Source organism: Arvicola amphibius, chromosome 9, assembly GCF_903992535.2.
Source record: "Arvicola amphibius chromosome 9, mArvAmp1.2, whole genome shotgun sequence".
NCBI lineage: Eukaryota > Metazoa > Chordata > Mammalia > Rodentia > Cricetidae > Arvicola > Arvicola amphibius.
Window position 1 is genome coordinate 37,740,538 of NC_052055.2, and position 27,945 is coordinate 37,768,482.

The following is a 27,945-nucleotide window of genomic DNA, read 5'->3' on the forward strand; positions in this document are numbered from 1 at the left end:
CCTATGACAGGCAGGGGGAGGGGATGTGGTGATGCTCAGAGCTTGGTCCTGCCTCCCGCCAGCTCCCTGGCTCAGAGGGGACCTTGAAAATGAAGCCACTCCCACCTTGAAATCCTAAAGTGGAATCCTGAGGGTCTGGCAGCACACCCTGCAGGAAGGCTTTGCTGGGCAGGGCCCTACGGTGCAGGTCCCCGGGTACCACACTGCCCTCGTGCAGCACCAACCCTGCCCTGGGAGGCTCCGAGGCTGCTCGCTGCTCCTCTTGATTTCACACGGTGACTCACATTGTCATGTTCGCAAGGCTGAGTAACCACCTGAGTTATTTATACCCAGCCTAAGCAGGCTTCCTTCCCTCCTCCCAGAGCCTGGCTGGCCAGAGGATGGGTGGGGGTGGGGAGGAACCTGGAAGGGGGAAGGGGACTGGAAGGAGGCTGCCGAGGCACCCCCACATCCCCTCCCCTGAGGCGCCACCCCCATAAAGCACCCAAAAATAGACATGACTGTCCCAGCACAACAGGATGGGCCGGACCTATGGCATCGATGCATAGGATGACAGGGGAATGGGGATTGGGGAGGGGGGAATTCCTCTCCTGAGCGAGTCACCCGTCTGGAAAAATAAAGAAGGAAAAAGCTGAAAATTTTTTCCTTCCATCAAAACAGGAAGAAGCTGGGGAGGTGGGGGATGGCGGGAGATGAAGGGGAGGCTGAGGTGTCATTCTCCACCCTGAGGTGGTCTCCCCGGATTGGAAGCCCTTCTGTGCCTGTAGGGGGGACCCACCATCCAGCCTGGCCATCCCTGGGTGTTCAAGGTCTCACTTCTTCCCAGCATGTACCCTGAAGCACACAGACCCAAGTCCCACTCAGACCACGTCGCACAGCCACGCTTACCCTCCCAGCACACCCAAACTATTCCACACGGGAAATAGCTCAGTCATCTAAAGAAGGATCTGTCTGTCTTTCTAACAGGGTGTGTTGGCGCAAGCCTGTAGTCCCAGCAATTAGGTGGTTGAGGCAAGAGGACCAAGAGTTTGAGGATAGCCTTGGCTACCTAGCTAGCCGGTCACAAGCAAACTAAACCAACATATCCTTTGACTTTTGCTGTCTTTTGAGACAGGGTTTCTCTGGGTAGCCTTGGCTGTCCTGGAACTTGCTCTGTAGACCAATCCTTTATGTGGAAACAGGGTCACACTGGCTGACCTGTTACTTGTTATATACTAGGCTGGCCTTAGACTCAGAGATCTGCCTGCCTGTCTCCTGAGATCTGCGTTTAAGTGCATATAACCCCATGTAGTCCTAGCTGTCCTGGGACTCACTCTGTAGACCAAAGTAGCCTTGAATTAAGAGATCTGCCCGCCTCTGCCTCCCCCGTGCCGAGTTAAAGGTTGTCTGCCACTGTACCCAAGAGTTATTATTTTTTAAAGATTTATTTCATTTCTAGTTATGTGTACGTGGATGCACATGTATTTGAGTACAGATGCCCTAAGAGGCCATAAAGGGGCCATGGATCCTCTGGAGGTGGAGGAGCTCTGGGAATTGAACTTGGGTCCTCTGCAAGGGCAGTCTGTGCTGTTAACCACTGAGACATCTCTCCACAACACTCCTCTTCTTCCTCCTTTGAGCACTGTAGGGGGAGTCCTGGGCATTCAGGCCTAGGTCCAAGTCTAAGCAGCAGAGAATCTCCCAGAAGCTTTAGTGAGGGATAGTGACCACAGCTCCCTTCTGTGTGCGCTGGTGCCACACATTTGCCTTCATTCATTCCATTAACCCAACACCATCACTAATGTAGCTGGCTTCAGAATGGGACAAGTCCCGGTCACAAGGCTGGGACCTGAGGGGTGCTGCTTGCAACCATGGTAGAATAATAAAGGCGGTACCAGACAGTCGCAGGCACAAAGAGGGATGAGGGGCAGGAGAAAGGGGAGGGGGATGAGAAGTCCATCTTCTGGGACTCCACTGACAGCTCACTCAATGGCTTGGTGCAGGGACGAGCTGGATGGCTGGGGCCTATCTTCTTCCTGCACTGCACCCTGACAGTGGAGGTCACCGAGACCCCTGGTCACCCAGCTACCTGATGCAAGTTGTACAATCATCTAGATCTTTCCGGCTCCCTGAGTCTGTAAACCACCCCTCAGACCCCAGACAGAGCGTACAGCCCTGAGCGTGAGCTGGCAGTGTCATGCCCATATCTTTATGAGGAAGCTCCATGGTACGGTACCACATTGCTGGCACTCAGTGTCTGCATCCCCATCCTACAGACAAGGACACTGATGTCTTTGGCATTGCTCCTCCAAGTCGGGATCCTACTTTCCTGTCTGGTCCACAGGGATAATGTGCTTTACCCACATGGCTGGGCAGTTGAGAAGGTTGATGTAAACCATAAAAAAATTAGTGTATTTTCCTAGGTGTAGTGGTTCACACCTGTAATCAATACTTGGGAGCAGAGGCAGGTGGATTCCTAGTCTGAAGACACCCTGAGCTATATGGCTAGTTTCAGGTGAGTCTTGGTTATATACCCCAGACTGCAAAACCACACCCCAGCAAAACACTGCCCCCCAAATAAAAATGCCATGCATGGTCATCCGTGTCCTTCATCCCAGCATTACCTCTTTTCGAGAGGTGAAAGTGGGAGAAGTGAGAGTTCCAAGATCTCTTGACTCCACAGTGAGTTAGAAGTTAGCCTGGGCTACAAGAGACTGTCTCCAACCAACCTACCTAAAAAATGAAATTAATTTCATTCCCTTAAAAAAATTTAAAAAGACTCCAGGTGGGCATGGTGGTGAATATCTTTAATCCCAGTACTGCCAAAGCAGAGGTAGGAGGAGCTCTGTGAGTTCAAGGCCAGCCTGGGCTACATAGTAACACCCTGTCTCAAGGGGGAAAAAGAAAGAAAAAAAAAGACTTTAGGAGGGGCTGGAGAGATGGCTCAGCAGTTAAGAGTGTCTACTGCTCTTACAGAGGACCTGAGTTCCGTTCCCAGCACCCATGTCACGTGGCTCTCAACTGCCTTAACACCAGCTCCAGGGAATCTGAGGCCTCTGAAGATCAAGGGAACCGACCTTCACAAACACACTCTCTGTCTGTCTGTCTGTCTGTCTCTCACACACACACTTTAAAATAAACACACATCTTTCTTTTCAAGGCTTTGTTTATTTGCTGCACACATAAGGGGAAGGTACAGAGACAGTGCACCAGAGTGGGGGAGGGGGAGGGGAGAGCCCAGGTGGACAGGCAGGGGCTGCACCTTGGCAGAGCTGCTTAAGGGCCTCGGTGTCCCTACCTGTGGGAACACCCTGCTCTTGCAGGCTGAGGAGCTTAAATGAGTGACTGCACAGAAAATTGGGGGCAAGCTGCCTGCTGAGCACTGGGCCTCAGCGTGTGCGCCTTTGATGGGAAATCGGTGACTTTTATGTTGTACCAGGCTTCCTGTTCTTTTCACAGGCTCGCCACAGTTACACACAGTTCTGTCAAGCAAGCTGGTAACCCCACCAAGAGGGGCTGCCTCTGTCCCTCCCTCCTGCCCCATTCCTTCCAGAATGTTCAGAACATGGCTGATGACGCTGATTTACAGAGAGCTGGCTAACCCATCCTCAGAAGACAGCTTCTCCCCGCCAGGGTGCGGTACGTTTCTCCCGCAAGTGGCTCCCTGCCCTGGGCGAGTCCTGGGGTACACTGAATCCCTGACTTTTCACTTCTAACCCTAACAGGCCCCTCCAGGGAGCACATACAGTTTCTGCACCCCACAACATACCAAAGCGGGGCCACCCTGAGCCAGGCAACATGGCAGGCACCATGGAACAGGGCTCAGGGCTGATGCAGCCATCTCCTTGTCCTTCCTTTCCAGGGGCACAACTGCCCTACCCCCGCTGTGGTCTACAGCTGAGGCAGCCATGACAGAGGCCCAGGAAGTGCCTCCAGGCTGACCCAAGCCTGTACTTTGCTGGTGCCCCAACCCTGGCAGGGGTGCAGCTGGTGGGGGGGTTGTCTCCTCCAGGGAGAAGGGACCTTTGTTCACTCTTGTAAGAAAGCCGTGGGTGGGCCTCCTCCCAGCCATCTGGGCCGGCTCTGCGACACTGGAGGACTCGGCTTCTCCCAGCCATTTCCAGGTAGGCAGCTCTGATTTGCTGGTCCAAACATTCACATCCTTTTCCTCGTCTGGAGCCTGGAGGATCTAAAAATGTTTCAGCTCTGCTTGGTGGCGTAAACAAACACTGGCTTCCCTTGCCCTGTGTACCTGACAGGCCCAAGGCAGCAGGATAGGCTCCTGTGGGTAGCCTAGACCTATGGTCCATCTGTCTGGTTTTCTGGGCTCCCTGCACCCTAATTCTTACAGCACAGGGGCCAGAACCTCATGGAAGAAGGGAGTACCTATCCGACAGAAGGGCTAGGGCCCTACACGAGGACAAAGTGCTCCCCGTTCTGAAGGCCTATGCTCCTTCCAACCGTGGGCTGTTTTCTTAACACTGGATGCTGGGTTTGGAGGTGGGTGGTGTGCACACATGCACTACCTTAGTACTATAAAGGTCAACATTTGTACAGAGCCCATGTGGCGCCTTCAATGGCCGCGTGTGTGAAGCCATTTTAACCAATGAGGGGTTTATCACCTTACTACCAGTACCCACAGCTACAGATGAGTTAACTGAGGCTCAGAGAGGTTAAGTAATTTTCCCGAGGTCCTACAGCTAGTAAGTGGACTTTAGATCCAGGTGGTCTTTCCCTGGGAGTTTGACTTTTTGGTCTCTTATCTATAAAATGAATGTGTGTGACAGTATTCTCTCCCCGTCTGGCAGCTCTGAGGTGAGGCAGAACAGGGAGGAGGCCCCCTGGGTCTTACCGTAGGTTTCTTCCACAGGAAGGCAGGGGATGGCCGCCATACACAGGGGGTAGTGCATAGGCATTGCCATCCCACGGTTCAGGGCTTGGATGCAAGGTCATTTGTAGCAGGGGGAAAGGCATGGCTGCCAGGCACTGTTGAAGGTGGAGACCCTGGGAAGAAGCCACCTCCTTCCCTGACATCTCCTCGCTCCAGCCAGGCCCTAGGTGACCACACCCAGGTGTAGATGGTGTCCCGGTCAGTTTCTTTGTCCACTCGGCACAAGCTGGGGTCATCTGGGAAGAGGGAACCTCAGCTGAGAAAACATCTCCGTCAGACGGGTCTGTGGGGCATTTTCTTGATTAATGATTAATGTGGGAGGGCCCAGCCTACTGTGGGCAGTGCCACCTAGATCAGGTAGGCCTGGGTTGTAAAAGAGAGCAGGCTGAGCAAGCCACAAGGAAGCAAGCCAGGCCTCTGCATCAGTTTCTGCCTCCGGGACCCTGCCTGGAGTTCCTGCCCTGACTTCCTTCAGTGAAGAACTGTGATCAGGATGTGAAAGCCAAAGAGACCCTTCCCTTCCCACACTGACTGCTTGGTCATGGTGTTTCATCACCACCACAGAAACCAAACTAAGGCAGATGGTTTCAGTGGAGGAGGGCTGAGACCACTCTAAAGATGGCTAAGTCCCCCGTTGTGGGCAAACCTACCCCAGTCACTACACCACTTAGCTTATATGGGTGGGTCAGAATGTGGGGTGGGTGAGGCTCCCCCCCACTCCAAGGTCAATTCCTATTTCTAGCCTGACCTGACAGGGGAATCTGGTTCCTTCCTGACCCTAATGCAGAATTCAGGTCTTATCTTCCCAGGTCTGAGACCTGTAGATCCACCTCTGTAGCAATGGCAGCGGCAGCAGAGAGGCAGGGGACACGGATGGGCAGACAGGACGGGATATACCTTAGATTTCGGATCCCCTGTGCTTGAGTTTTGTAGCATGCCACCTTTTAGGAAGGGTTTGGTGTCTCCACACAAGATGTCTCTGGTCAGGGTGGAGGGGGGAAACAGTCAAGGTATCTGCTCATTCATTTACTGCACCAGCAGATACTCACCCAGAACCTCCATTTGTGCTCAACTCAGTTTAGTCCTGATACAAGAGCAGTGTCCAGACAACTCTGTGGGGGCGCATACAGAGAGCCCGGAGCAAGTGTCAAGCCTGGCAGGCTTCCTGGAGGAGGCACCTGCTGTGTCTGTCGATCCTGGTGAGAGAGAGGACGGTCCTGGGAGAGGCTCCCCTGCAAGGAGGTGAACGGGGCTCTCATCTCAGCACCTGCAGTCCCTGCTGCCTCTCCTGACTCTGTGCAAAGCACTGTGCAAAAGTGCCCTTGTGTTGCCGGGCGGTGGTGGCGCACGCCTTTAATCCCAGCACTCGGGAGGCAGAGGCAGGCGGATCTCTGAGTTCGAGGCCAGCCTGGTCTACAAGAGCTAGCTCCAGGACAGGCTCTAGAAACTACAGGGAAACCCTGTCTCGAAAAACCAAAAAAAAAAAAAAAAAAAAAAAAAAAAAAAGTGCCCTTGTGTGTGTGTGTGGGGGGGGGGAGGGCTAGAGAGATTAAAGGACATTGTTGCTCTTCCAGAGGAGTGGGGTTCAATTCCCAGCACCTCCATGGTGGCTCATGTAATTTCAGGCCCAGTGGCTCTGACGCCCTCTCTTGGCCTCTATGGTTACTGCATGCATGCGACATACACAAAACTCCTATACACATAGGTAAAAAAAAATTATAGTGCCACTGTGGTCATCATCCCATTACCTGCAGAAAATAGTACAGCATGGTGGGTTACAGATTTGGGCTCTGTAGCTGGACCCTGGAGCCCAAGCCGTGGCTCCACCACTTACTGGTATCATGTGACCTGGTCCAAGTTGCTGAGTCCCTGTGTGCTCCAGTTTTTATGTCGGTACCAATGAACTAACATATCTCCCAGAAGCACTGAGGGGGTGTGTATGCTCCACTCAATGCTGGCTCTATCACTGTATTCCTAGAAACGAACTCACCCAGCTGTCTGGTGGAAGCATTTTTAAATCTTGACACGGGATCTACTGTGTTGGACTATCTCCTCACAATTAGGCTGGCCAGCTTGTCTCTCAGCACATCTGTCCTGAGTGGTGGTCCTATGGAGAAGTATCTTTTGTGAGCTTCCTACCACTCTGTGAGGAGGGCAAACCCTTTCATTGCGCTGAGGTACAACCAACTGCATTTATTGGTTAAAAACGAAGTTAACGTGTGTGTGTGCATACATGCAAATGTGTACAGGTGAGTGTGGAGACTGGAGAAACTCGGGTAGTCCACCTCCTTTGAGACAAAATCACTCATTGGCCTGAAGTTCACTGATTAGACTGGTTGACAACAAGCTCGGATCTCCACCTCCCCAGCAATGGGATTACAAGTGTGTGCCGCTCTGCCGAGTTTGCTCAATGAGTTCTGGGGAGCAGACATCAACCACAAAGATGGCAAACACTTCCAACCCCCTATGGTTTTCCCAGGCTCCACTGAAATTCCTCTTTTCCTCCAATTGCATCTCCAAGTTACAGAGGAGGAAAGCAAGGTACCACTGGAGAGGGTAAATAACCTGCCCAAAGGTCACCTGCCCCAAGCGATCTCCCAGCCACTGGGCCACTCTGCTAGCTGGTCATTTGGGAAAGTGGATGCCTGGAGTCATGTGTAAAGAGGCCTGGGAGGGCCTCCCTCACCCAGCACCACCCTCTTCAGGGCCAAGAGAGGCAGTAGCACCACTCGGCGTGTGTGGGGCTGCAGGCTGACATGAGGACCAAGGAGCGGTGACAGGCAGCAGAAGTGGCTGAGGACAAGGTGCCCTAAAGGCAGGAGGCAATGCAGTGAGCCTGCTGGTCTTGTGGTGGGTGCTGGGCCAACAAGCGTGAGTATGACTGTGTCACTGTGACTGCTGAAGGCAGGGACACAGCAGCTCCCCAAGCTGGGGGTGGGTGGGTGGCCTCTGGGCCTGGAACTGGGGGACATAGGGAGGTAGTAAACACCCTGGTGATGGTAGCATCTTGTGAGGATGCTTGCTGCAGGGCTGTGGGGGTTTGTGTGACTTTGCAGTTCAACAAATTCAAATGCCATGCTGGCATGGCAGCGCCTTCTGTGTGCCAGGCAACAAGCAAGGAGAGGCAGACCCAGCTTGTAGCTGAAGGGCTCCCACTGTGGGTTTAAGAGTTTTAACCTTGGGGCTGGTGTGCGGCTGGATGCTTTCTGATCATTCTGACATTTAAGCCACCCGATACCCTGTCCCCACTTAAAGAAATGTATGGTGAAGCACAGAAGAAAGTGACTTGCCCAAGGTGACCCAGCTACTCGACAGGACCTGAATCTAAGCTGCCAGGTTGCGGAGCCCCAGTCCTTCATCAGCATGCCTTTGCCAGGCTGCAGATGTCTGGTTCTGGGGTTCAGAGGCTACACTCCTGGTCTTGGTCCTGGCCCTGCAGACATGCCCCTAAACACAGGTCACTGTACCAAGGGGTGGGGCCATGGTTCGCCTCCAGTACTTGCCAAGGGGCTAGATTTACTACCAGAGGGGCTGCCTGGTCTCAGAGACCCCTTAAGCTGCAGTCCTCGCCTTAGGCCCTCCCTTGGCTCCTGCCCCCCTCCCGGCGGCGCTGACTCGGGGCCAGGGGAGGAAAGGCTGTCTCCACCCACCTCTTGCACTCTCCCTTCTCCTTTATAAAGGCCGGAACAGCTGAAGGGTGGCAACTTCTCCTGCAGCCGGGAGCAGCCTGCCTGCCTCCCCCGCTGCCTCCCTGAGGGCTCCCCTCCGGCCGCCAGCGCCCATCTTTTTTTCTCCAGAGATATTTTGCGCACACACACACATACACACACGCGCAAAAGGGAAAGGAGGGGGGAAAAGCCCCCCCCCCCCAGCCTCGTTGTAACGAGTAAGCCGGAGCAGCCGCAGCTCGAAACCCGCAGAGGACGCCCTGAGCAGCGAGCTGGTGGGCGGATCGACCGACTGACCCGCGCCGCGTCCACCTGTCGGCCCGGGTCGGCCCAGCGCGCAGTGGGCGCGCCGCGCGCTCGGAGCAGCCGTGCCCGCCGCTTGGGCCCGGCGCCAGGGCGCACACGCTCCCGCCCCGCCACCCGGCCCGGGCGGGAGTTTGCACCTCTCCCTGCCCGGGTGCTTGGACCGCCGCTGCAAAGCCAACTTTGGAAAAAAGTTTTTTGGGGGAGACCTGGGCTTGGAGGTGCTCAGTCCTGCGCTTTCTGATCTGGGAAGCCTTTCCAAAAAATGTTGCAAAAAAGCTAAGCCAGAGGGCAGAGGAACACGCCTTTAGCAGGCGAGTGAAGACGAACCATCGACTGTCGTGTTTCTTTTCCTCTCGGAGGTTGGAGTCCCCTGCGCGCCCCCACACGGCTAGACGCCTTGGCTGGTTCGCGACGCAGCCCCCCGGCCGTGGATGCTCGCGTGGGCTCGGGATCCGCCCAGGTAGCGGCCTCGGACCCTGGTCCCGTGTCCAGGTCCTCCCCAGCCCCCCAGCGACGGAGCCGGGGCCGGGGGCGGCGGCGCCCGGGGGCCATGCGGGTGAGCCACGGCGGCGGCTGCAGCGGCCTGAGCGCCTGATCGCGGCGGACCCGAGCGGAGCCCACCCTCCTCCCCAGCCCCCAACCCTGGCCGCGGGGGCGGCGCGCTCCGTCTACGCGTCCGGGGCCCCGCGGGGCCGGGCCCGGAGTCGGCATGAATCGCTGCTGGGCGCTCTTCCTGCCTCTCTGCTGCTACCTGCGTCTGGTCAGCGCCGAGGTGAGTTGCGACGGCGCCGGGGCTGGATCCTTCCCTAGCCCTCCCAGCCCCCATGCCTGGCCGCCCCCTCCTCTCCCTGCAGTGAACTTTGGAGCCCCGCAGCGCGTGAGCCAGACGCCGGGCACTGGGTGGCCCCAAGGGCTGGGAGGCCAGGTCCAGGGTTCTGGAATCTATGACTAGACAGCGGTGGGTTTCTCTTTACAGTAGACCAACCTAGATCCCTAAACCTCCGTGGCGTCCTGGAAGATGTGTGTTGCCCTGCCCTCTGCCTCAAGAGCCAGAGCTCTTAAGCCCCTTCCCGGCCAGGGGAGAAAGGGTGGGGTGGTATCTAGGGTGCCTAAGACTTCGCGATCTCCTGAGTCCATTTGGCACCAGCGTGGGCTTTGGTTCTGCCCAGGACCCGGCCTGCCCTAGTGGTGTGCGCCCTCGATCTCAGGATATCCACGGAGACCTTTGGAGAGCGTTCTGGTCCCACCCAAGCTTCTGCTCTGGGCTAGGGTGGGCACCTCGGGGTCGTGCTGGACGGTCCAAAAGTACCTTGTATCTTGGGGCCCAGAGAGAGACAGAGACACTAGAGAGACAGGCAGACAGACATACGGTAGGTTCAGACGCTTGGAGTACAGACAGGACTGGGGCGCGCGCGCGGGACGGGGGGGGGAGTTCTTAAGGAATCCAGCCCCAAGGGCGGTGTGTGTGTGAGGCCCGGCCATACCTGCGCCAGCGCCCTGCGAGAGGAAGCACCTCTCTCCCCCGCATGCAGGCTGCGGAGCGAGCGCCTGCAGAAGCCTAGCTGCAAGGGAGGTGGGGTATGGAGACGTCTGCGGGAGCGATCAGGTCGGATCGGTGCCCCTACCCCTCCCAGCCTCACGTAGCAGTGAGTTGGCAAGTCTACGGGGAATCCAGGTGGGAAGGGGGCGGGGCAGGAGGAGGCGCGAGCTGGAGCGGGGCGAGGGCCGGGAAAGCGGCGTGGCCGGGGCCCGTCCCGCCTCCGCCCGCTGAGGTCCAGAGCCCGCACCTAGTAGGCTGCGGGCAAGGCCAGCCCAGTCGTCCGTAGCCAAGCGCAGGGCACAGGCGGCGGCGGCGGCAGGGAAGGGGTTAAGGCGAAGGGCTCCGAGGCCGCGGCCCGACCTTGGGCCGCCGCCAGCGCAGGTTGTTTTGACCACGAAGGAGCCGTCGCCGTCTCCTTTTGTTCTTGGGACTCTTCGAGGGCCGCCGGCCGCCCGCCCTGGGGGCTCCGCCCTTCCGCGGCCGCCCCCCGCGGCCGGAGCCCGAACGAGAGCAAGCTGGGCATGGCCCGGCCGCTGCAGGCCCCTCGCGATGTCCCCTCCCCGCCTCGCCTGCAGTCCCCCGGGGTGCGGCCAGCTGTTGGGGAGGGGGACGCCGGCAGGCCCCAGCTGCCGCCTCGCCGCGCCGCGGGGACCTGGGGGCTGGCCCGGTGCCAGGGCGTCCTGAGAACGGCGGCGCCCCGCGGCTGCTCTCTGCAGCCCACCACGCCCGGCCCCCGACTCGTTCACTCACCCCACGCATGCACACTCCTGGCCGGAGGCGATGCTGCGCTCCCGCGGGCGGGCGCGCAGAGCGACGGGCACGCACTAAGGCGGCCAGGTCGCGCGCCCGCCGTCACGCCCGTGCACACGCGGGACACACGCGCGCGCGGCCCGAGTACACGTGCGCTCACACACCCACGCACGCACACAGGCACGCACAGCCCCTCTGTACACTTAGTGCCAGGTGCCCGCCCCCACGCAACAGGTGGGCCCGCCGTGGGCCCTGGCACCTCACCGCCTCTGTAGCCATCCCATTTCCTTCCTGGGGGGATCTAAAGAGGAAGGGACAATCCCAGATCCTGATCTGGGCTCTGCAGCACCCATTTTTTTTTTTGGCCTGGTTAGAGCAGCTTGGCATCCCTCAAACTTTGCCTCTCTGTAACGGTTTTTCAACCACCCCTATGCAACCGATGATGATGGCGATAGTGATGTTGGCGTGACCCTAGAGTGCTGGGATAGCCAAGCATTTTTCATTTCAAATAAGCACCCATTTGCCCTCCAAGACATAAAGGACGCAGCCTACCTAATGTGTCCCCTACACCCTCCCTACTTGTTTATCCTGGCAGGGGCTTGCTGGATTTGTAAAATGCGGCTTCCCAGGCCGACATAACCAGCCCAGCTTCCTGCAGGAGCACTCCACCACTGCCATGAATATTCGCATTTGGGGTTGAGGCTGCAGCTCAGAAGCTCATCCTTGCTCCTCCATAGACGCTTCTGGGACCGCAATTGCACTGCGTTTTTCAGTTGACTTTCCCCGATAACCATGAGGAGTACTGAAATTCTGAGGACCCTTTCCCCATAGGGCCAGCCCAGGCAAGCAGGGAGACAGAAGGAGGGGCTTGCTTCTGGAGGTGACCCCGAAGTTGGCTGTATTTAGAGGGAGGTCTAGGTGTTGGAAGCAGGCCTGAGGAGAGTCTGAAAAGGCTGCTGAGGCCCGGTCTCCCTCAGCTGAGCTGGCTTCCCAGAAGGTGACTGTCATGTGACAGTCTGTCTGCCTCAGCACCCTTCTGCCAGGAAGGAGTGGTGGGGCCCCATAGCCACCAACCCAGTCTCCTTCTGGCTTCCTAATGGCTACAGGGGGGTGGGGAAACCCACTTGCTGGAATCCCCCTGCCCGGAATTGTCAAAGTCAAGGTCAGATAGATTCTGGAGGCCTGAGTGCAAGAGGCAGGAAGTACATAGTGCGTCCGTGTGGAGGAATCAATTCAAGGTGTTCTCTCTGGGTTCATGATGTCCTCCCTCTTTTCGATGCTTTTTCTGTGATATATTTTCTTTCCGATATTTTATTAGAGACAGGGTCTCATGTAGTCCAGGCTACCCTCCAACTCACTGTGTATGTGGGTCTGGCCTTGAACCTTGAATCTTCCTTCTGCCACCTCTAGAGTTACAGGTATGCACTCTCATACCTGACTAGGACAACTTTTCAACTTTTGGTTTATTTAGCTGCCTGTTTCCTGCTTTCTCCCATGAACTGCACACTGCGCCAGAGGGATTTTTGTCTTGATTTCCACTGTTAGTGGAGTGTGTGTAGCCTGTACAATCACCAAAGGAGCGTGGAAAGAACCACGAATGGTGGAGTGGGCTCAGGTCAAGTGTGTTTTATTAACACGGCCTGGACGAAGCCTGGCCTCTGAGGGCAGCCGCCCACGGTACAGTGCACTCCACAGTGGGCATCTGGTTTGTAACCCTGCCCCTCCCCCGTGGTGAGGTATTCCAATACACTTTCTCTGTCTTGGACTGTCGGCAGGGAGGACTGAGGTAGGAAGACAATGAAGGAGAAGCAGGCTGGGCCTCAGTTTCCCACACCTAAAATATGGAGCAGGTTGGACTCACTTAGTGTTACAAATAATAGGGGAACTGGCTCACATTGAGTTGAGGCAGGAGGCAGTGATTGCAATGGGCCACCAGGGTGGCACATCCTTAAGACAGGTCCTTTTCTTCAGCTTTGACATTTTTTTCTCTTGCTCTAGCAGAGGTAGGGGAGGCTGGTGGATTGACTGGGATGCAGGAACAGGGGGTGGGGGCAAGGTGAGAGAGAAGGTAATCCCAGGAACCAGGAATGGAACTGTTGGGTAGAAAATCTGGCTCCAAAAGGTATTTATATTGTGCCCAGAAAGGGCTTCTTCAAAGAGCTCTTCTTTGCCATCTCGTCTAAATACGGCATGAGACGCAAGTCGGCAAGCAGGCAGGCCCTAGGAGGCCTCGTCAGCTTCTGCCTCTGCCAGCCACAGACAACGCCCTGGGTGCTGGGCAGAGAGCCCATCTCCCTCACTGCAGTGGCAGCAGCCTGGAGTGTATGTCTGCCTGTGTATGTATGTGTGTGTGCTGTGCTGGGGCCCAGGTGGAGGGTGGGGTACAAGCCCTTTTGATCTGCCAGCCTGGCTGGGAGCAGGTAACTCACCTGGCCTCATGCTTGCTCGTGCCTCGTGCAGCTGGCTTTGGGGGCGGGGCAGGGAGGAGGCTGTTTCTCTTGACTGCCAGGCTGGCTTAGCCCCAACTGCTTCCATGCCACACCCTTGTCCTACCAGGAGCCCCAGGCCTGAGACCTGGGGCAGCTTCTTCAAGCTGTCAGATGTCCTTTACTGTGTATGGGGGAGTCTGTGGGTGCCCACCTAGAGGCTTCCAGAACCTGTGGCAGAAAACACACAGACTCTGACAGCAAACACGTGCCCTTGAGACTCTCCCCAGAGTATTGCATCCTGGAGTGGACCTCAGGGTAACCGTTCACACCTCCTGTCCGGAAGAGACCCACCAGCCCACAGGGCACCTGGTAGTGTCAATGTGGGGCTAGGTTCCATTTCCTGTTGTCCAGTGTGGGGGGATGGCAACTCTCCACCCATCTGTCACCATCCTTGAAAGTATTGTGATTGGCCCAGCACATGAGTGTCATGCTGCTCTCAGGGAGCCATATGAAAGAATTGGTGACGAAAACAATAACATCTCGTCAAATGCCCTTAATTTGGGGCTGCTCTGCTCTGTACAGTTACACTTACCAGGGACTTCAGGGCCAGTTGTGGTTAACTCTACTTAAGGGAGAAAGATAGTTTGTTTCTTTGTCAGTCTTCCTCAGACTGAACCCAGAACCCCACTAATGCTAGGCAATTGTTCTGCCACTGGGCACACTCAAAGCCCTTTCTTTGACAGGGTATTGCTAAGTGTCCCAGGATGGCCTTTGAATTTGTTTCATAGCCCAGGCTGACGCTGAATTTATCCTTTAGCCCAGAGTAGCCTTGAACTTGCAATCCTGACTTTAGCCTTCTAAGCAGCTGGGATTATAGGACTGTGCTGTTACGTCCAGCAGAAAGTAAGTTTTTGATGATTTATTCTGAGCACCGTGGTTCCCTTTATACGGAGAGCCCTGACTTTCTCTATTGTGGCTTTCTCACCTCTGGTACTGTGGGTATTTGGGACCAGTAATACTGTATCCTTCGTGACATCCTTCATATTGTGGGATGGTGAATAGCATCCCTACCACCACCCACTGATGCTAGCAGCCTGTCTCTTGCCATGACCACCAAAAATGTCTTCAGATGATATCAATGTGTAATTGAGACCATCGCCGTAAGAAGAGCACGACTTTAATCCAAGCACTCAGGAAGTAGAGGCAGACGGATTTCATTGAGCTTGAAACCAGCTTGGGTACAAAGTGAGTTCCAGAACAGCCAGGACTGTCTTGAAAAACCAAAAAGGAGAGAGATAGGGACAAGGGAAACAGCAGGAATCTCAAATGATGTTGGGTCCAGTGGCATCATCAGAAGAGAAGGGAAGCATGTCTGAACCTTTCCTGATGGGCCAGGAGCAGGTAGGCATGCTATGGCCCGGGAGGGACCCACCTCTGCCACTGACTAGTCATCTAGACTTGTGACTGTGAATTAATTTCACTCAGCCTCAGTTCTCCCATCTGGAATATGGGACTAATGATAACGCTGGCCTCAGGACTGCCTGGCTTGAAGGACCACAGCTGAGAGGAGCACTGGAGAGAAAGGGATGGATACCAGTGTTTACTGAGCAGAGTGCTTTTGCACCTCTACGGCTTCCATCTGGGGTTCAGGGGCGAGTTTGTCTCCTTTGCTTGGGGACTGAAGACTGAGGTGTCCACTTGGTCTTTTCAGGGCTCAGCTTGCTTTGCCTCACTGGCAGCTCCAGCCAGCCCTTGAGTGGACAAGGAGATCCTGACAGAAGTACCCCCCCCCCCCCAGGGCTGATTGAGCCACCACTGGCTTCTCATTCTCTAGGGCAAGCAAGCCACCTTACACATCCTGACTCGGGCTAGCCTCTGCTGTTTCTGCCACCCTCAGGCAGAATTAGAATGCAATCCAATGTCTTCTAACAACCTCAGTTCATAGATAAGAGCCCAAACCAGAGAGAGGCAGTGGCTAGCTGGAGGTCACACGCAGATGGTGGCAGGGTGCAGAAGGAATCCAAGTCTTTTGAATACTAGTTCTGAGTTTGACAGAACCTGGGGCAGTGGCCTTCTCTAGACCAGGACCAGCTTTGAACATCTGTCCTGCACGTCTCGGCCCAACTGTAAAGCTGTGGACACTATAGGCCACTAAGCCCCTGCCCTCACCCCAGCTTTTCTTTCAAACTTCTAACATTCCCAGGATACCAGTCAGGTTCATAAACTCTATGATTGAACAAAATGACCCAGATGCTGAATGGGGTCCCAGGAGCCAGATTTCAAGGAGTTATGCCCCCCACCCCGCTCAGTCTCCAGATTGTATCCTCTACTTCCTATGTTGACATGGGGGACCAGAGGTGGGTATGACTAAATCCCTGAGGAACTTTTTCTAAACATTACCACAAGTGTCAAGGACTACAAGGTGTTTCTGCTTTGTTTTAAGTGTTAAGTGAGACTGGGTCTCTCTATGGTGCCCAGGCTAGCCTGGAACTCCTGGCCTCAAACGATCTTCCTGCTAGGCATACTCACATCTTTAATCTCAGCACTTAGTAGAGGCAGGTGAATCGTTGGGTTCAAGGCTTTCTTAGCCTATTTTTGAGTTTCATGCTAGCCAGCTAGGGCAACATAGGACCATGTCTTAAAAAAAAAAAAGCAAACACAAACTGCTTTAGATTTTTGGTTGTATGATAACACCATGGCCAAAAAGTAACTTGGGGAGGATAGAATCTATGTCACTTGCAGTTCCACAGCACCGACCAGCAGGGCAGGAACCTAGAAGCAGGAACTGAAGCAGAGGCCATGAAGGGCTGCTACTTACTGGCTTGCTCCTCATGGTTTGACAGCCTGCTTTCTTATAGGCTACAAGTCTACCAGCCCAGGGGTGGTCCCACGCACCCACAGTGATCTGGGCTCTCTTACATTAATCAATCAGTCAGCCAATCAAGAAAATATCCCCCAGGCTTGCCCAAAGTCCGATAGGGACTTTTCTCAATTGAGGTTCCTTCTTCACAATCAAGTCTAGCTTGCGTCAGGTTGACAAAACCAGCACACAAAAAAGAGATCTTCTTGCCTTTGCCTCCAGAGTAGCTTGGGACATAGGTGGGCATGGGGCATCATGCACCTGGCTCTCAACAAGTGTCTGAGACATGCAGCTTTTGAGGACGTTCCTCCAGCAGGCCAGGGGCGAGAGCTTCTTTTCCATCTTAGACAGTGAGAGAGCAGCAAACAACCCCATGCTCAAACATACACATGTGCACATGCTCGCGCGCACACACGCATACACACACACACACACACCTATGTTTAGTACTCAAAGCATCGCTCCCAGAGTGGTTCAGTAAACACAGGGCAGGGCCTCTTCACTTCTCAGTCCAGGGAAACTGAGGCACAGAGTGGCTTAGTCCTCGCAGAGCTTCTCTCAAGCCGCATGGTCTTGTCACAAGCCTGCATGTATGTATGTTCCACATGCGTGTGCACTCATCATGGCCACAACTTTTAAACATGCCTTGGCATCTTGCATCCTTCCTTTGCTCCTTATTGTGAGGACACTTCCCAGTCCCCTCTGCCCTCACCTCTTGTAGCCTTTGGCACCAGGCTCTTGAGACTCCTGGAGCCGTGGCGATGCGGCGGTGACCTCTCTCTCCAGCTGTATGAATGTGATTGTGGGACCTGTGGTTTCCCCAGAGGAAGCTGGCTTGTAGTGAGAGGCCTGTTAAGGTTCTAACTAAGTTTCAAGTGTTTGGTGACAGGCCAGAGGGACTCTAAAAATAGCGTTTGGTTGGGCATGGGGCATGCATGGGTAAGCGCTCAGGTTCCCTGGTTGGGCCTGAGGATTCCCTTGTTTCCTCTTTGGCAGGGACTAAGTCGGTAGCACTGGGACACACAGCCTTCTGAGACCTCACAGCTCAGCAAGCATTATTAAGCATCTCTTGGGCTGGGGGGGCCGGGGAGCTGGAGTACACACTTCACTATCATTGTCTGAGTGAAGCCTCTGCTCACACTGAGTTTGGGGGCCCCTGCACATACAGCGTGTATGTCTTAGCTACCAGGTGTGGAGGGAGAGTATCGAGAAGTGAGATTGTTGGAGTTTCTCCAGGACCTGTGATCTGATGGGGGAGACAGATGTAGACAAGCCTTGGAGCTGGGGGCAAGTCTGGATACTGTGGAGGGCTGGGGTGGGGCATATCAGTCTGGATTTAGCTCTTTAAGCCTTTGGGCTTCTGCTCCTGGTTCAGCCTTGAATCCCACCTACTCCAGCCTTACTGTCTATTTGCTGGGGAGAGAGGGGCCTCATAGGAATTTTGTGCAAGAGAAAGCATGTGGTTGGTAAGAGAGCCATGCCTGATGAGACTTCACCCCAGTTTACTCAGTTCCTGGTGTCTGCCCAACAGGGGGACCCCATTCCAGAGGAACTCTATGAAATGCTGAGTGACCGCTCCATCCGCTCCTTTGATGACCTCCAGCGCCTGTTGCATGGAGACTCCGTAGGTAAATCGGATCCTCCTCCAGAACCTCAGCCTCCACTGGTGCTTGGGAGAGTGGGGAGGGGCAGGCAGGGACACTCCTCTTGACATAGGGGAACTAGATCCATGGCACATCCCAGTGAAGGCCTGACCGCACCTACCCAGGGCAGGGCAGAGCAGGCTGACGGGTTGGTACCTGGGACATGGGGTGTGGCAGAAGCAGCACCCACGTGTGACTCTGGTTTGGTGTAGAGGGTGGGGTCCCTGGAGCAGGGCGGGCAGAGAGAAAGCACTCAGGGCATGCACTAGATACCTCTCCAGGTGAAGAGGGCGGAGCTTTAGAAGACATCTCCCTGCCCCACTGGTCCAGGGCCTGGTTGACAAGGTCTCCTGGGGACACCTGGCCAAGACCAGCTGGCAGCCCTGCCCATGCCCAAGAGTGCACTGGGCGAATGGGCACGTGCTTGGTGGCACACACGTGGCGGGGCCGGCGGGTTGGGCTGGGAATGTATTTATAAATGCAGTCTTCAGAGCAAATTCCATTCTATTCTGACCTCTGGCCTGGTCCCTAGAGTCCTGTTCAGCAGCCCCCCAGCCCCCACCCCCACGCACCCGCGGGCCCTTGTCCCTCTGGGGTCCTGTCTCTTTGTCACTTTGTAATTCTTGCCCAGACGCTATCTACGGGGGAACAGCATTTCCTGCCTTTGTTTCCTCTCTCCGTTGGGCCCCTGGCTCCTTCTCAAAAGCATTCCCGGGCCCTTTCAATACTGCCTGGGCTGGGGGGTGTCAAGGCAGGCAGGAGGGGGCCCAGCTGGGCCCCCCTATTGTTCACCAGGGCCCCCACCCGATGTCTCCCACCCGTGCCCGGCTGACCAGCCCTGGCCACACAATGGGGCAACTTCCAAATTTAGCCATCTTGCTGTTTCTTTCCAAGGCGCTCTGCTGCCCAACTCGGGCAGCCCCTCCACACCCCTGGTGGGGGTCGGGATCTTGGATGTGAGGTTTTCAATAGCAGGCCTGTTTCGAGGCAACCATGTGGCTATTTTTTCCTAATCAACTTAACCTTTCCACAAAGTACATCTCTCCCCTTCTCCTCCCCACCAGGGGCATTCCAGAGATGGCAGTGAGAAAGAGAATAAGGGACAGACAGACAGGCTGACGTGATTGACACTGTTGGGCTGGACAAAGCAGACTAATCAGTCAGTGGCGATCTGCGGGATCCCTGGAATCCTAGATAGGGCGGCAGCTGGCAGAAGCCTTTGCCTTTGATGGGACCAGCGGGCTGGGGAAGATATATGGTCCCCCAGGTGCCATAAGGAGGTGGCAGAGGCTTGTCCGCAGCATCCCTAAGTTCATTTGCTGATCCTCACCACTGAGAGACAAGAGGGGCTTTCCACCATCAAGATCAAGTTCAAAGCCTCCTCACCACCCTCCCATCCTAGGAAGAGTAGGCAGCCCTGGCCAATGTCTCAGGGCAGTGAGGTGTGTGGGTGGAGGTGTCACCAAGGAGAGCTGGTAGCATGACTCCAGTTTAGAGAAGGGAACTTCTGCTAGTGATAGGAAGAGGAGCCCAGAAAGATGAAAGCTGAGGAGAGAGCTGACCTAGTGTGGCTGGCGCAGGCCCTCCCACCCCCTTCCCTCTCCACCCTTTCTCTCCAGACCAGTAGGGCCATTGTCAAGGCTCCAGCAGGCTGTACTGGGCCTGCTAGCCCCGAGGGGATTCTGGGAATTTCTCCAACCAGCACTTCCTATGGGAACGCTTTGGAGGGCACTGGGAACTGGCCTCCAGTGCTCTGGGTCCCTGCTCCACCCTGGAGGCCGAGGAGGGTTCGCTGACAGTAGCAAAGGGGAAGGGTTATTTTTAACTCCATTGACATGGGTTCTGGCCAAAAATGGGGCTAAAAACTCGCTGGAAGCTCCCAAAGATGCAGTCAGGCCCCACCAGCCCCATGAGCCATTCAGCTGCCCAAGGCTTTGCCTGGTTGCCTCTTTAGGGCCAGGGACCTCAGGTTTTGAGAGCACGAAGGGCGGGGTCTCAGAGTGTAGAGATGCTATCCTCAACCCAGTCCTGTAGTAGCAGCCTGAGCCAGCATGCCTGACTATGCTTCCTTTCCCTTGCAGATGAAAATGGGGCTGAGCTGGACCTGAACATGACCCGAGCACACTCTGGAGGCGAGCCAGAAAGCTCATCTCGAGGGAGGAGGAGCCTAGGTAAAACCAAAGGTCCATATAGTGGCCCTTCAAAGAGTGGGATCCAGGGAAGGAAATCCAGGGCACACAGCCATCCTGGATTGGGGTCACCTTCCAAATCTCTTCCCTACTGTTAGAATTGAATGAGGAGTGTAGCCATCTTTGAAGTTGAGTTACCATGCTTTCTGTCCCATGCTGTGCTTTTAAAATATAGTGGCTTCGGTCTTTTTGTTTCTGAAACAGGGTTTTAGTGCAATCTTGGCCAGCCTGGAACTCACTAGGTAAACCAGTCTGGCCTCGAATTCCCAGAAATCTGCCTACCTCTGCCTTTGCTTTTACATTGACCGCTTCCTCACTCCAACCCTGGAATAGATGTAGTCAGCTGCACTCCAAAGGCCTAGAAACCAGGGTGGGGAAACTGGAATAAAAGGACTGAGCCCTTACTCGACGCACTACAGCCCAAGGTATTCTGGGTGGGTCCTCTACCCACTGTGGCTCAGGGCTACACTGTGGCCTAGTGCAGAGGCACTAAGCCCAGCTTAGGGCTGCTGGTTGTTCCTTGGCAGAGACCAAACCAGTAGATCTGTAGGCCGTGGAGAAGCCACCTACAGTTTCTAAGTCCCTGGAGATGTGGCTGGCAGATCCTGCAGGTCCCTGAGTCCCACTGCCATCTGTGAACCTTTCTCTGGAGATGACTGAGCACTTGCTGTAGGATTCACCTACCCTCTTCCTCTCAGCTCAGGGGAGAGGTATTGCTCTGCCACTACCCCATTTCACAGATGAGGCAGATGAGACTTTGTTCTTTTTTGGGTTTTTTTTTTTTTTTTTTTTTCGAGACAGGGTTTCCCTGTAGTTTCTAGAGCCTGTCCTGGAACTAGCTCTTGTAGACCAGGCTGGCCTTGAACTCAGAGATCCGCCTGCCTCTGCCTCCCGAGTGCTGGGATTAAAGGCGTGCGCCACCACCGCCCGGCGGCAAATGAGACTTTGAAAGAGTCTCGTAAGAATAGGGCGCGGCAGGCGGATCTCTGAGTTCGAGGCCAGCCTGGTCTACAAGAGCTAGTTCCAGGACAGGCTCTAGAAACTACAGGGAAACCCTGTCTCGAAAAACCAAAAAAAAAAAAAAAAAAAAAAAAAAAAAAAGAATAGGGCGGTACAGCCAGGCGCTGGAGGTGCAAACCTTTAATCCCAGCGTTCCTGGAGGCAGAGGCAAGCGGATCTCGGTGAGTTTGAGGCCAACCTGGTCTACAGAGTGAGCTCCAGGACAGTCAGCGCTATCCTGGATAGTTTGATCATGAAAACAACGAACAACAAAAGACCAGTGCAAGCCGGCAGGCTAACAGTGGGTGAGGACTCAGGTGGGCCAATCACACAGCTGTGTGAATCTGAACAATTGGAATCCAGGATGGTGGGACTGGCATGCACTAAACATTTACAAGATCACACGGGATGATCTGGCCTGACCCTGACCATGCTTCTTGGGGGGTAGATATCATTGTCCTCGTTGTCTGATGATGTAAACTGAGCCTCAGGATGGTCCAGCCATCTACCCAAGTTCAGGGCTGTCTGGATTGGGGGGTGGTTCCAAAGAAGACCTTCCTCTCCTGACAACCTCTTCTGTCGCCCCTCCCTCAGGTTCCCTGGCAGCCGCAGAGCCCGCTGTAATCGCCGAGTGCAAGACGCGCACAGAGGTGTTCCAGATCTCGCGGAACCTCATAGATCGCACCAACGCCAATTTCCTGGTGTGGCCGCCCTGCGTGGAGGTGCAGCGCTGCTCTGGCTGCTGCAACAACCGCAACGTGCAGTGCCGGGCCTCGCAAGTGCAGATGAGGCCAGTGCAGGTGCGCAGACTCCGCCCCGTCCCGCCCCGCGTCGGGCCCCGCCCCGCGTCGGGCTCCGCCCCAGCTGCTGCGGGTTGGAGGGCTTTTTCTGAGTGTCCTGGGATGCACTTTACAAGGCGTCTCAGACCGTAGTCACCGAGAGGCTGGCAGAATGTAGCTGGGTTCGAAAAACCAAAAAAAAAAAAAAAAAAAAAAAAAAGAATGTAGCTGGGTGTGCAATGCTAAGTGGTGGACCAGTGTCACCTGCTCTACAGGGACACAACCCCACAGAGCTCCTGTCTTCAAACATCTGACATTAAGAATGTTCAGGACAACTGCCCAGGTCCCCTCAATGATTTATCATACGCAGGAACCCCCTACACTTTGGGACTTTATCTGTCTTTTTGGCAAGCTTCGTCTTTAATGAAGGTGGCACAGAGTGTCCTCCAGGTGGCAAGCACTGTGGTCACCTTGTTTTTTGGGGGGTAGTGGGGCGCAGATGCTAGTCTGTAGGAGGAAACTAGAGGCAGTCTCTGAAGCTCCTACTCTTATGTGGACAGGGAAGGGCACAGGGAGGCTCAGCTATCTCTAACTCTGCAAGACCAGGTCTCAGTACCCTGGGTCAGCCTCCCTTTTTCAGGTTCCCCTAAGCACAGGGTACAAAGCTTAGCACCAGCCCTCCCCAGCACCCTGACTATGTGACTGTGCTCTTTCTCTGCCGTCTGCCTGTGGCCTGTGCCCAGTCTCCTGCCTGTCTTTCATTCCTGGCCTTTCACTGTGCCCCAGATTACAAATGAATGACATGCTATGCATCCCCACCCACTGTCACCATATCTCCTGTCCCCAGCTTTAGGGACAGACACCTGACAGCTGCCTTCCCCCTTCCAGCCTCTCTTCTAGATAAGGCCTCTCTCACTTCCTTCCAGATAACCATCTCCCCCCCTGCCCCCCCTACTCTGCTGCAGCCCCTGGCCTTGGCCAGTACTCTGCTCCAGGAATGAGGACCCACGGGACTCAGGCTCTACCCGGAAATGCCTTTCTCCCACTCTGGGGGGTCAGGGTGTGTGTGGGGGGCGGGGTTGCTACAGCAAAGCTGAGGCCAGGTCAGCTAGGTCGAAGGGCTTGTTTTGATGGAAAAGCTCTGAGAGGGACCTAGGGCAAGGCCTTGCTATTGTTTGCTCCAGAGCCCTCGCTCTGCAGACAAGCCTGGCTTTTGGCTTTCGAGGAAAGAACCTAGCGCAGGAGACTGCCAGGCCTGTAAGACTGCTCCGGCACAGGTGGCTTCTACAGGGGAATTTTGCTCATTCTGTCCCCCAGGTGAGAAAGATTGAGATTGTACGGAAGAAGCCAATCTTCAAGAAGGCCACAGTGACCCTGGAGGACCACCTGGCCTGCAAGTGTGAGACAATAGTGACCCCTCGGCCTGTGACTCGGAGCCCTGGGACATCCCGGGAGCAGCGAGGTAAACCGCCTTCCTAGGGGCTGCTCTGTGGGGTTCAGCCCACAGCTGGGAAAAGGATGGATCTCTAAATAGGGGTCAGGAGGCTGGGGAGAGTGGGGAAAGTGCTTGCCAAGCAAGCATCAGTACCAGAGTTTAAGTCCCTGGTAGGGCTGGTCCGGCATGGTAGCTGTGTCTGTCATCCTACACTGGGAAAGTGGAGATGGGTGGATCCAGGGCATCATCAGACGCCAGCCTCGCTGTTGGTGACCTCCAAGTTCAGTAAGAGACCCTGCCTCAGAAAATAAGGTGAAGAGCAATTGAGGACATTTAATGTCAATCTCTGACTTCATATGCATGCGCACACACACACACATAAATTATTAATAAATATCAGATGGATAACATCTATGATTAAATTTACTTGATACTTTTGATCTCACTGAGAACAATCTAGATTTTTCCCACCCTGAATGAGGTTGCAGCCCCTGCCCTTGCTACCAACCCAACCAGTCCTCTTCACTTCTGTTATCGTGGAGATAATACAAGCAAAGGCTGGGCATCTATATAGCCGGGTGTGACACTGAGTCTGGTGATCAAGCATCCATCAGATCGGCTCATGTGTTTGTTTCCACAAGTTTCAGACAGATCTGAGTTGAAAATGTCCTAGTGGCTCCTCCTGTTTTCGTAGTGGGGGTACCTGAGGTCCAAAGATGCTGGGGCCTTGCTCCAGGTCACACAGCCCATCCTAGGCCGTTGGTATCCTTAGATTCCCTTCGTGGCTCTCCCCTGCCCCTGGCAGCTCTTTGGCTTTTGCTTGCCTGCTTTCTAGTGTACTGTCTGTACACTAGAATTCCTAAGTATTAGTGCTGGAATGTTCAGAATACTGAGGAACTTTTCCAGGTTCATCTCTGGTATAGCACAGGTCAGTGCTGGCTCTTTGGAATTCCTAGGCTCAAACATCTGTCATTTGTGAGTTACATGAATGGACTCAGGCTTGGGCCAGCCGAGCCTCCTGTGCACGGCTTGGCCTTTGGGATAAAATCTCTCTGGGGGGATTATCCCTGGCCCTCCTAGGTGTCTTTCTTCCAGATAACCTGAGCTAGATTTCTACACTGCAGGGAAAACTAGGTGAAACTGTCTCACTAGCCAGAGGCCAGGGACTCTCCAGTGACTCCCAGGAAGTGCTGGCCTCCTGCATGGCTTCCCAGAGACCAGAAGGAAGAGTAGTTGAGAGTCAAAGTGGACCAGGGCTCCCAGGAACTGTCAGTTCAAGCAAGTGTTGGAAGTGTGAAGCACAGATAGATTCCAGGGCTTCAAATACAGCTCTCTGCCTCAGTTTCCCCAACACTGTATGACGAATAATACCCACTGTGAAAATAAAGGCGTTTATAGTGGAATCGGGTGCATAGCAGGTATTGCTGGGGTTCTGGCTCTTTTGATGCACTTGCTCAGCCCTAGGAGGTCACGGGCTCTTTAAAGGCATGGGCACAGAATGGTTAAGTGACCTGCCCCCCCTGGAAGAGTCCAGGTTAGGCCCAGGGCTGACCACCTTCTAAGTTGTGGCCCAGCCCTCCATTCTGTTTCTCAGAGTGCCCAGAAATTTGAGTGACAGGCCCAGCTCCAAAGAAAGTCTGTTTCTGTCTTGAAACCCAGAGGCTTCCTCCTCACCCTGTGGCTAGAGGAACTGGAGGTTGGTGGCAGAGGTCTCAGTAGGAGCACTAGCCAGGGAGATGGGAAGCAAGAGGGTCACGGTGGTGAGGGGCTGCCACTCATGCTGTACTGTGGCGGAACCTGGCCTCGCAGTTCTGTGTAGGAAGGAGCTAGGCTCCTTGGGTAGCTTGCTTGATCCTTCTGTAGTCTAGCTGTGGCTGGAGGGGACAGCCACACCTGTGGTGCAAGAGAACCAGTCCCCAAGCGACCTCTCGAGCCAGATTTTTCATACAATGTGACAGGGTGACCAAAGTACAAAAGTGGGCTGTGCCCATCCTCTGAAGACAGGTACCCGATGGGTACACAGTACCAGCAGGACCCCCTGTTAGGTTTGAGGGACCCGGGGCCAGGCCACCTGCAGGAAGTGGGAAGATACGTGCCTCCATCTCTGGGTAGTGACAGGACTTGGGGGTCACGTTGAAACCTAACCTCTTGGGTCAGGCACTGCTTGGCCAGCATACTGTCATGTAGTCCACCCCCCTTTCCCATGAGGTGGCCATCCTCTTGCCTCACTCAGAGAAACTGAGTCATAGAAAGGTTCAGTCACATCCCCAGAAGACACAGCTGGTGAGCAAGGGGGCTTGGCTTTGACATCAGAAAGTCTGACCTGACCTTCCCCATCCTCTTCCTGAGCCAGCTTTAAAGTTCACAACAGGTGTTGGGGTAAAAGAATACCCCATGACCATCCCATGCTGACAAACACTTTTTCTTCCTGAGCAGCCAAGATGCCTCAAACTCGGGTGACTGTTCGGACGGTGCGAGTCCGCCGGCCCCTCAAAGGGAAGCATCGAAAATTTAAGCACACACACGACAAGGAGGCATTGAAGGAGACCCTCGGGGCTTAGGGGCATCGGCAATCGTGTGGGCAGGTGAGGACCTGGCCAGAAAGCCAAAGCTCAGATACTCCGTGGCTGTGGTTTAGATTTGGGGTGAGGGCCAGCAGGGACATTTGCTCCCTCCCACTCAGTCATTCTGCCTAACTGCCTCTCAGCCTCTCAAAGAGGATGTCTGTCCTTCCACTCCAGTTCCCATGTCTCCCCCATCCCAGCCCTGGGGTCTGTTGGAAGCATAAAAGCAGGAACATTAGTTCCTGTTCTTGGTTAGGGGTCCTAGGAGCCAAGGGAACCCCTGTGCCATCTCTGACCCTGTGTCTGTCTGTTCTACCCGCAGGGTTATTTAATATGGTATTTGCTGTATCGCCCCCATGGGGTCCTTGGAGTGATAATGTTGTTCCCCTCGTCCGTCTGTCTCGATGCCTGATTCGGACGGCCAATGGTGCTTCCCTCATCCCGCGTGCCCGGCCACCTCCACCAGCAACAGTCCTTCGGCCCGTCCTGTGACTCCAGAAGCAAACAAAGGACTCCATTCCATGCTGCTTCTTCCCTTGACCCCAAGAACGTGGGACAAGTGTGCAGGAGCCTCACGGGGGACTGTGGACTGGCCCCAGGAGCCTAGGATTTGGTCTGAGAGCCTCTGCATGTCCTGCCTGGTTTCTGGACCCCTGGCCAGCCAGCAGGGAGCACTTTCAGGCAGGCTAGGGTCCCTTGTAGTCCTGTGGCCAGGACCACATGGGGAGCACAGACTAGAGGAAACCTCTCAGCACCCGGATCTGCCACTCATCTCTCCCTGTCCCCTCAGCCCATAGTGGCTTTTTATTTTATAAGTATGAAATCAAGGAAGATATGAACTCCTCTGGGCAGGTGGCCACATGCCTTCTCTGATGGATTGGAGATGCAGTGTGCTTGTGACCTGGGCCACATCCCCTGCCTCTTTCCACCTCCCTTGCATCTCTCTTGCTTCATTTCTCTACCTCCACTCCGTGTCTTCTCATGTACCCTTCAGTCAGCTCCACCAGGGGTGCTTGGGTCCTGATTGAGGCTCTGAACCACACTATTATTCTCCCTTAGGGCAGGAGACCTGTCATATTCCATTCCAGCCAAGACAGCCACACAAGGTTGTGTGGGATGTGTATTGCACATGGGCACCGCATGTGGAGAATTTTGTTCTCACCCTAAATATGGCCGATTTGTCTATTATGACCTTCTGGCAGATGTAGGTCGAGCCTCTGAGGAAAGGAGGCCATGTTTTAATTCATACTGACGCCCTATGCGGACTGGCTGTGTGCACACTGACCCAGTCTGAAGCTCGGAATGAGCCTCAGGTGCTGGGGGAGCAACACGGTCTTTGCCCATTGCCTCCTTCAGCTGTCTCCTTCCTGGCAGGTGCGGGATACTAGGAGCTCTCCACAGGAGGGGCCGCCCTGGCTGCCCTCTTCCCTGCTAGCCCATTGCCCCTCAGATCTTTTGTGGTTTTACCTGATGGCTTCTTCCAGGAAGCTAGCTGGTACACTGGAAGCGGGAGAGAGAGGGAGAGCCATAGCGCCCTCAGGAGGACTGGGGTTGACTCACCCACTCCCCCCCCCCACTTCCCCCTGCACTTTTCCCTCTCCCTCCCAGGTCTGCTTCCTTCAGTTTGTAAAGTTGGTGATTATATTTTTGGGGGCTTTCTTTTTATTTTTTAAATGTAAAGTTTATTTATATTCCATATTTAAAGTTGTAAAAAAAAAAGCCACGAAACCAAACCAAACGAATCCTCCGGAAGTCTGTCTGTTGGCATCGGGTGTGACAATTAACCTTTCTATGTTGGCAGGATGCGCCAGCAGCTTGCTACGTGTTCCTCTCACTCAGGGAGGCTGGGCACCACCGGGCATCCTCATGTGCTCAGACACTTACACACGTGCATATTTTGGCCTGGCTCCAGG

At 54.8% G+C, this 27,945-nt stretch overlaps 1 protein-coding gene across 1 annotated transcript; it reads left to right on the forward strand.

Moving 5' to 3' along the window:
* The first annotated feature begins 8,892 nt into the window (after positions 1–8,892).
* On the forward strand, positions 8,893–27,674 carry Pdgfb (platelet derived growth factor subunit B). Its single transcript, XM_038343203.2, has 7 exons — positions 8,893–9,616; positions 17,955–18,051; positions 20,148–20,237; positions 21,849–22,054; positions 23,351–23,495; positions 25,905–26,053; positions 26,355–27,674. The coding sequence occupies exons 1-6, from the start codon at positions 9,554–9,556 to the stop codon at positions 26,027–26,029; spliced, it is 726 nt and encodes a 241-aa protein (XP_038199131.1). The 5' UTR covers positions 8,893–9,553; the 3' UTR covers positions 26,030–26,053; positions 26,355–27,674.
* The last annotated feature ends 271 nt before the right edge of the window (positions 27,675–27,945 follow it).

Bases quoted from the DNA above. Each gene is read 5' to 3' on its own strand.
- Pdgfb (XM_038343203.2), top strand. From the start codon at position 9,554: ATGAATCGCTGCTGGGCGCTCTTCCTGCCTCTCTGCTGCTACCTGCGT. The intron at 9,617-17,954 runs GTGAGTTGCGAC...TCTGCCCAACAG, and splicing joins TGCGTCTGGTCAGCGCCGAG to GGGGACCCCATTCCAGAGGA. The intron at 20,238-21,848 runs GTAAAACCAAAG...CCCCTCCCTCAG, and splicing joins TCGAGGGAGGAGGAGCCTAG to GTTCCCTGGCAGCCGCAGAG.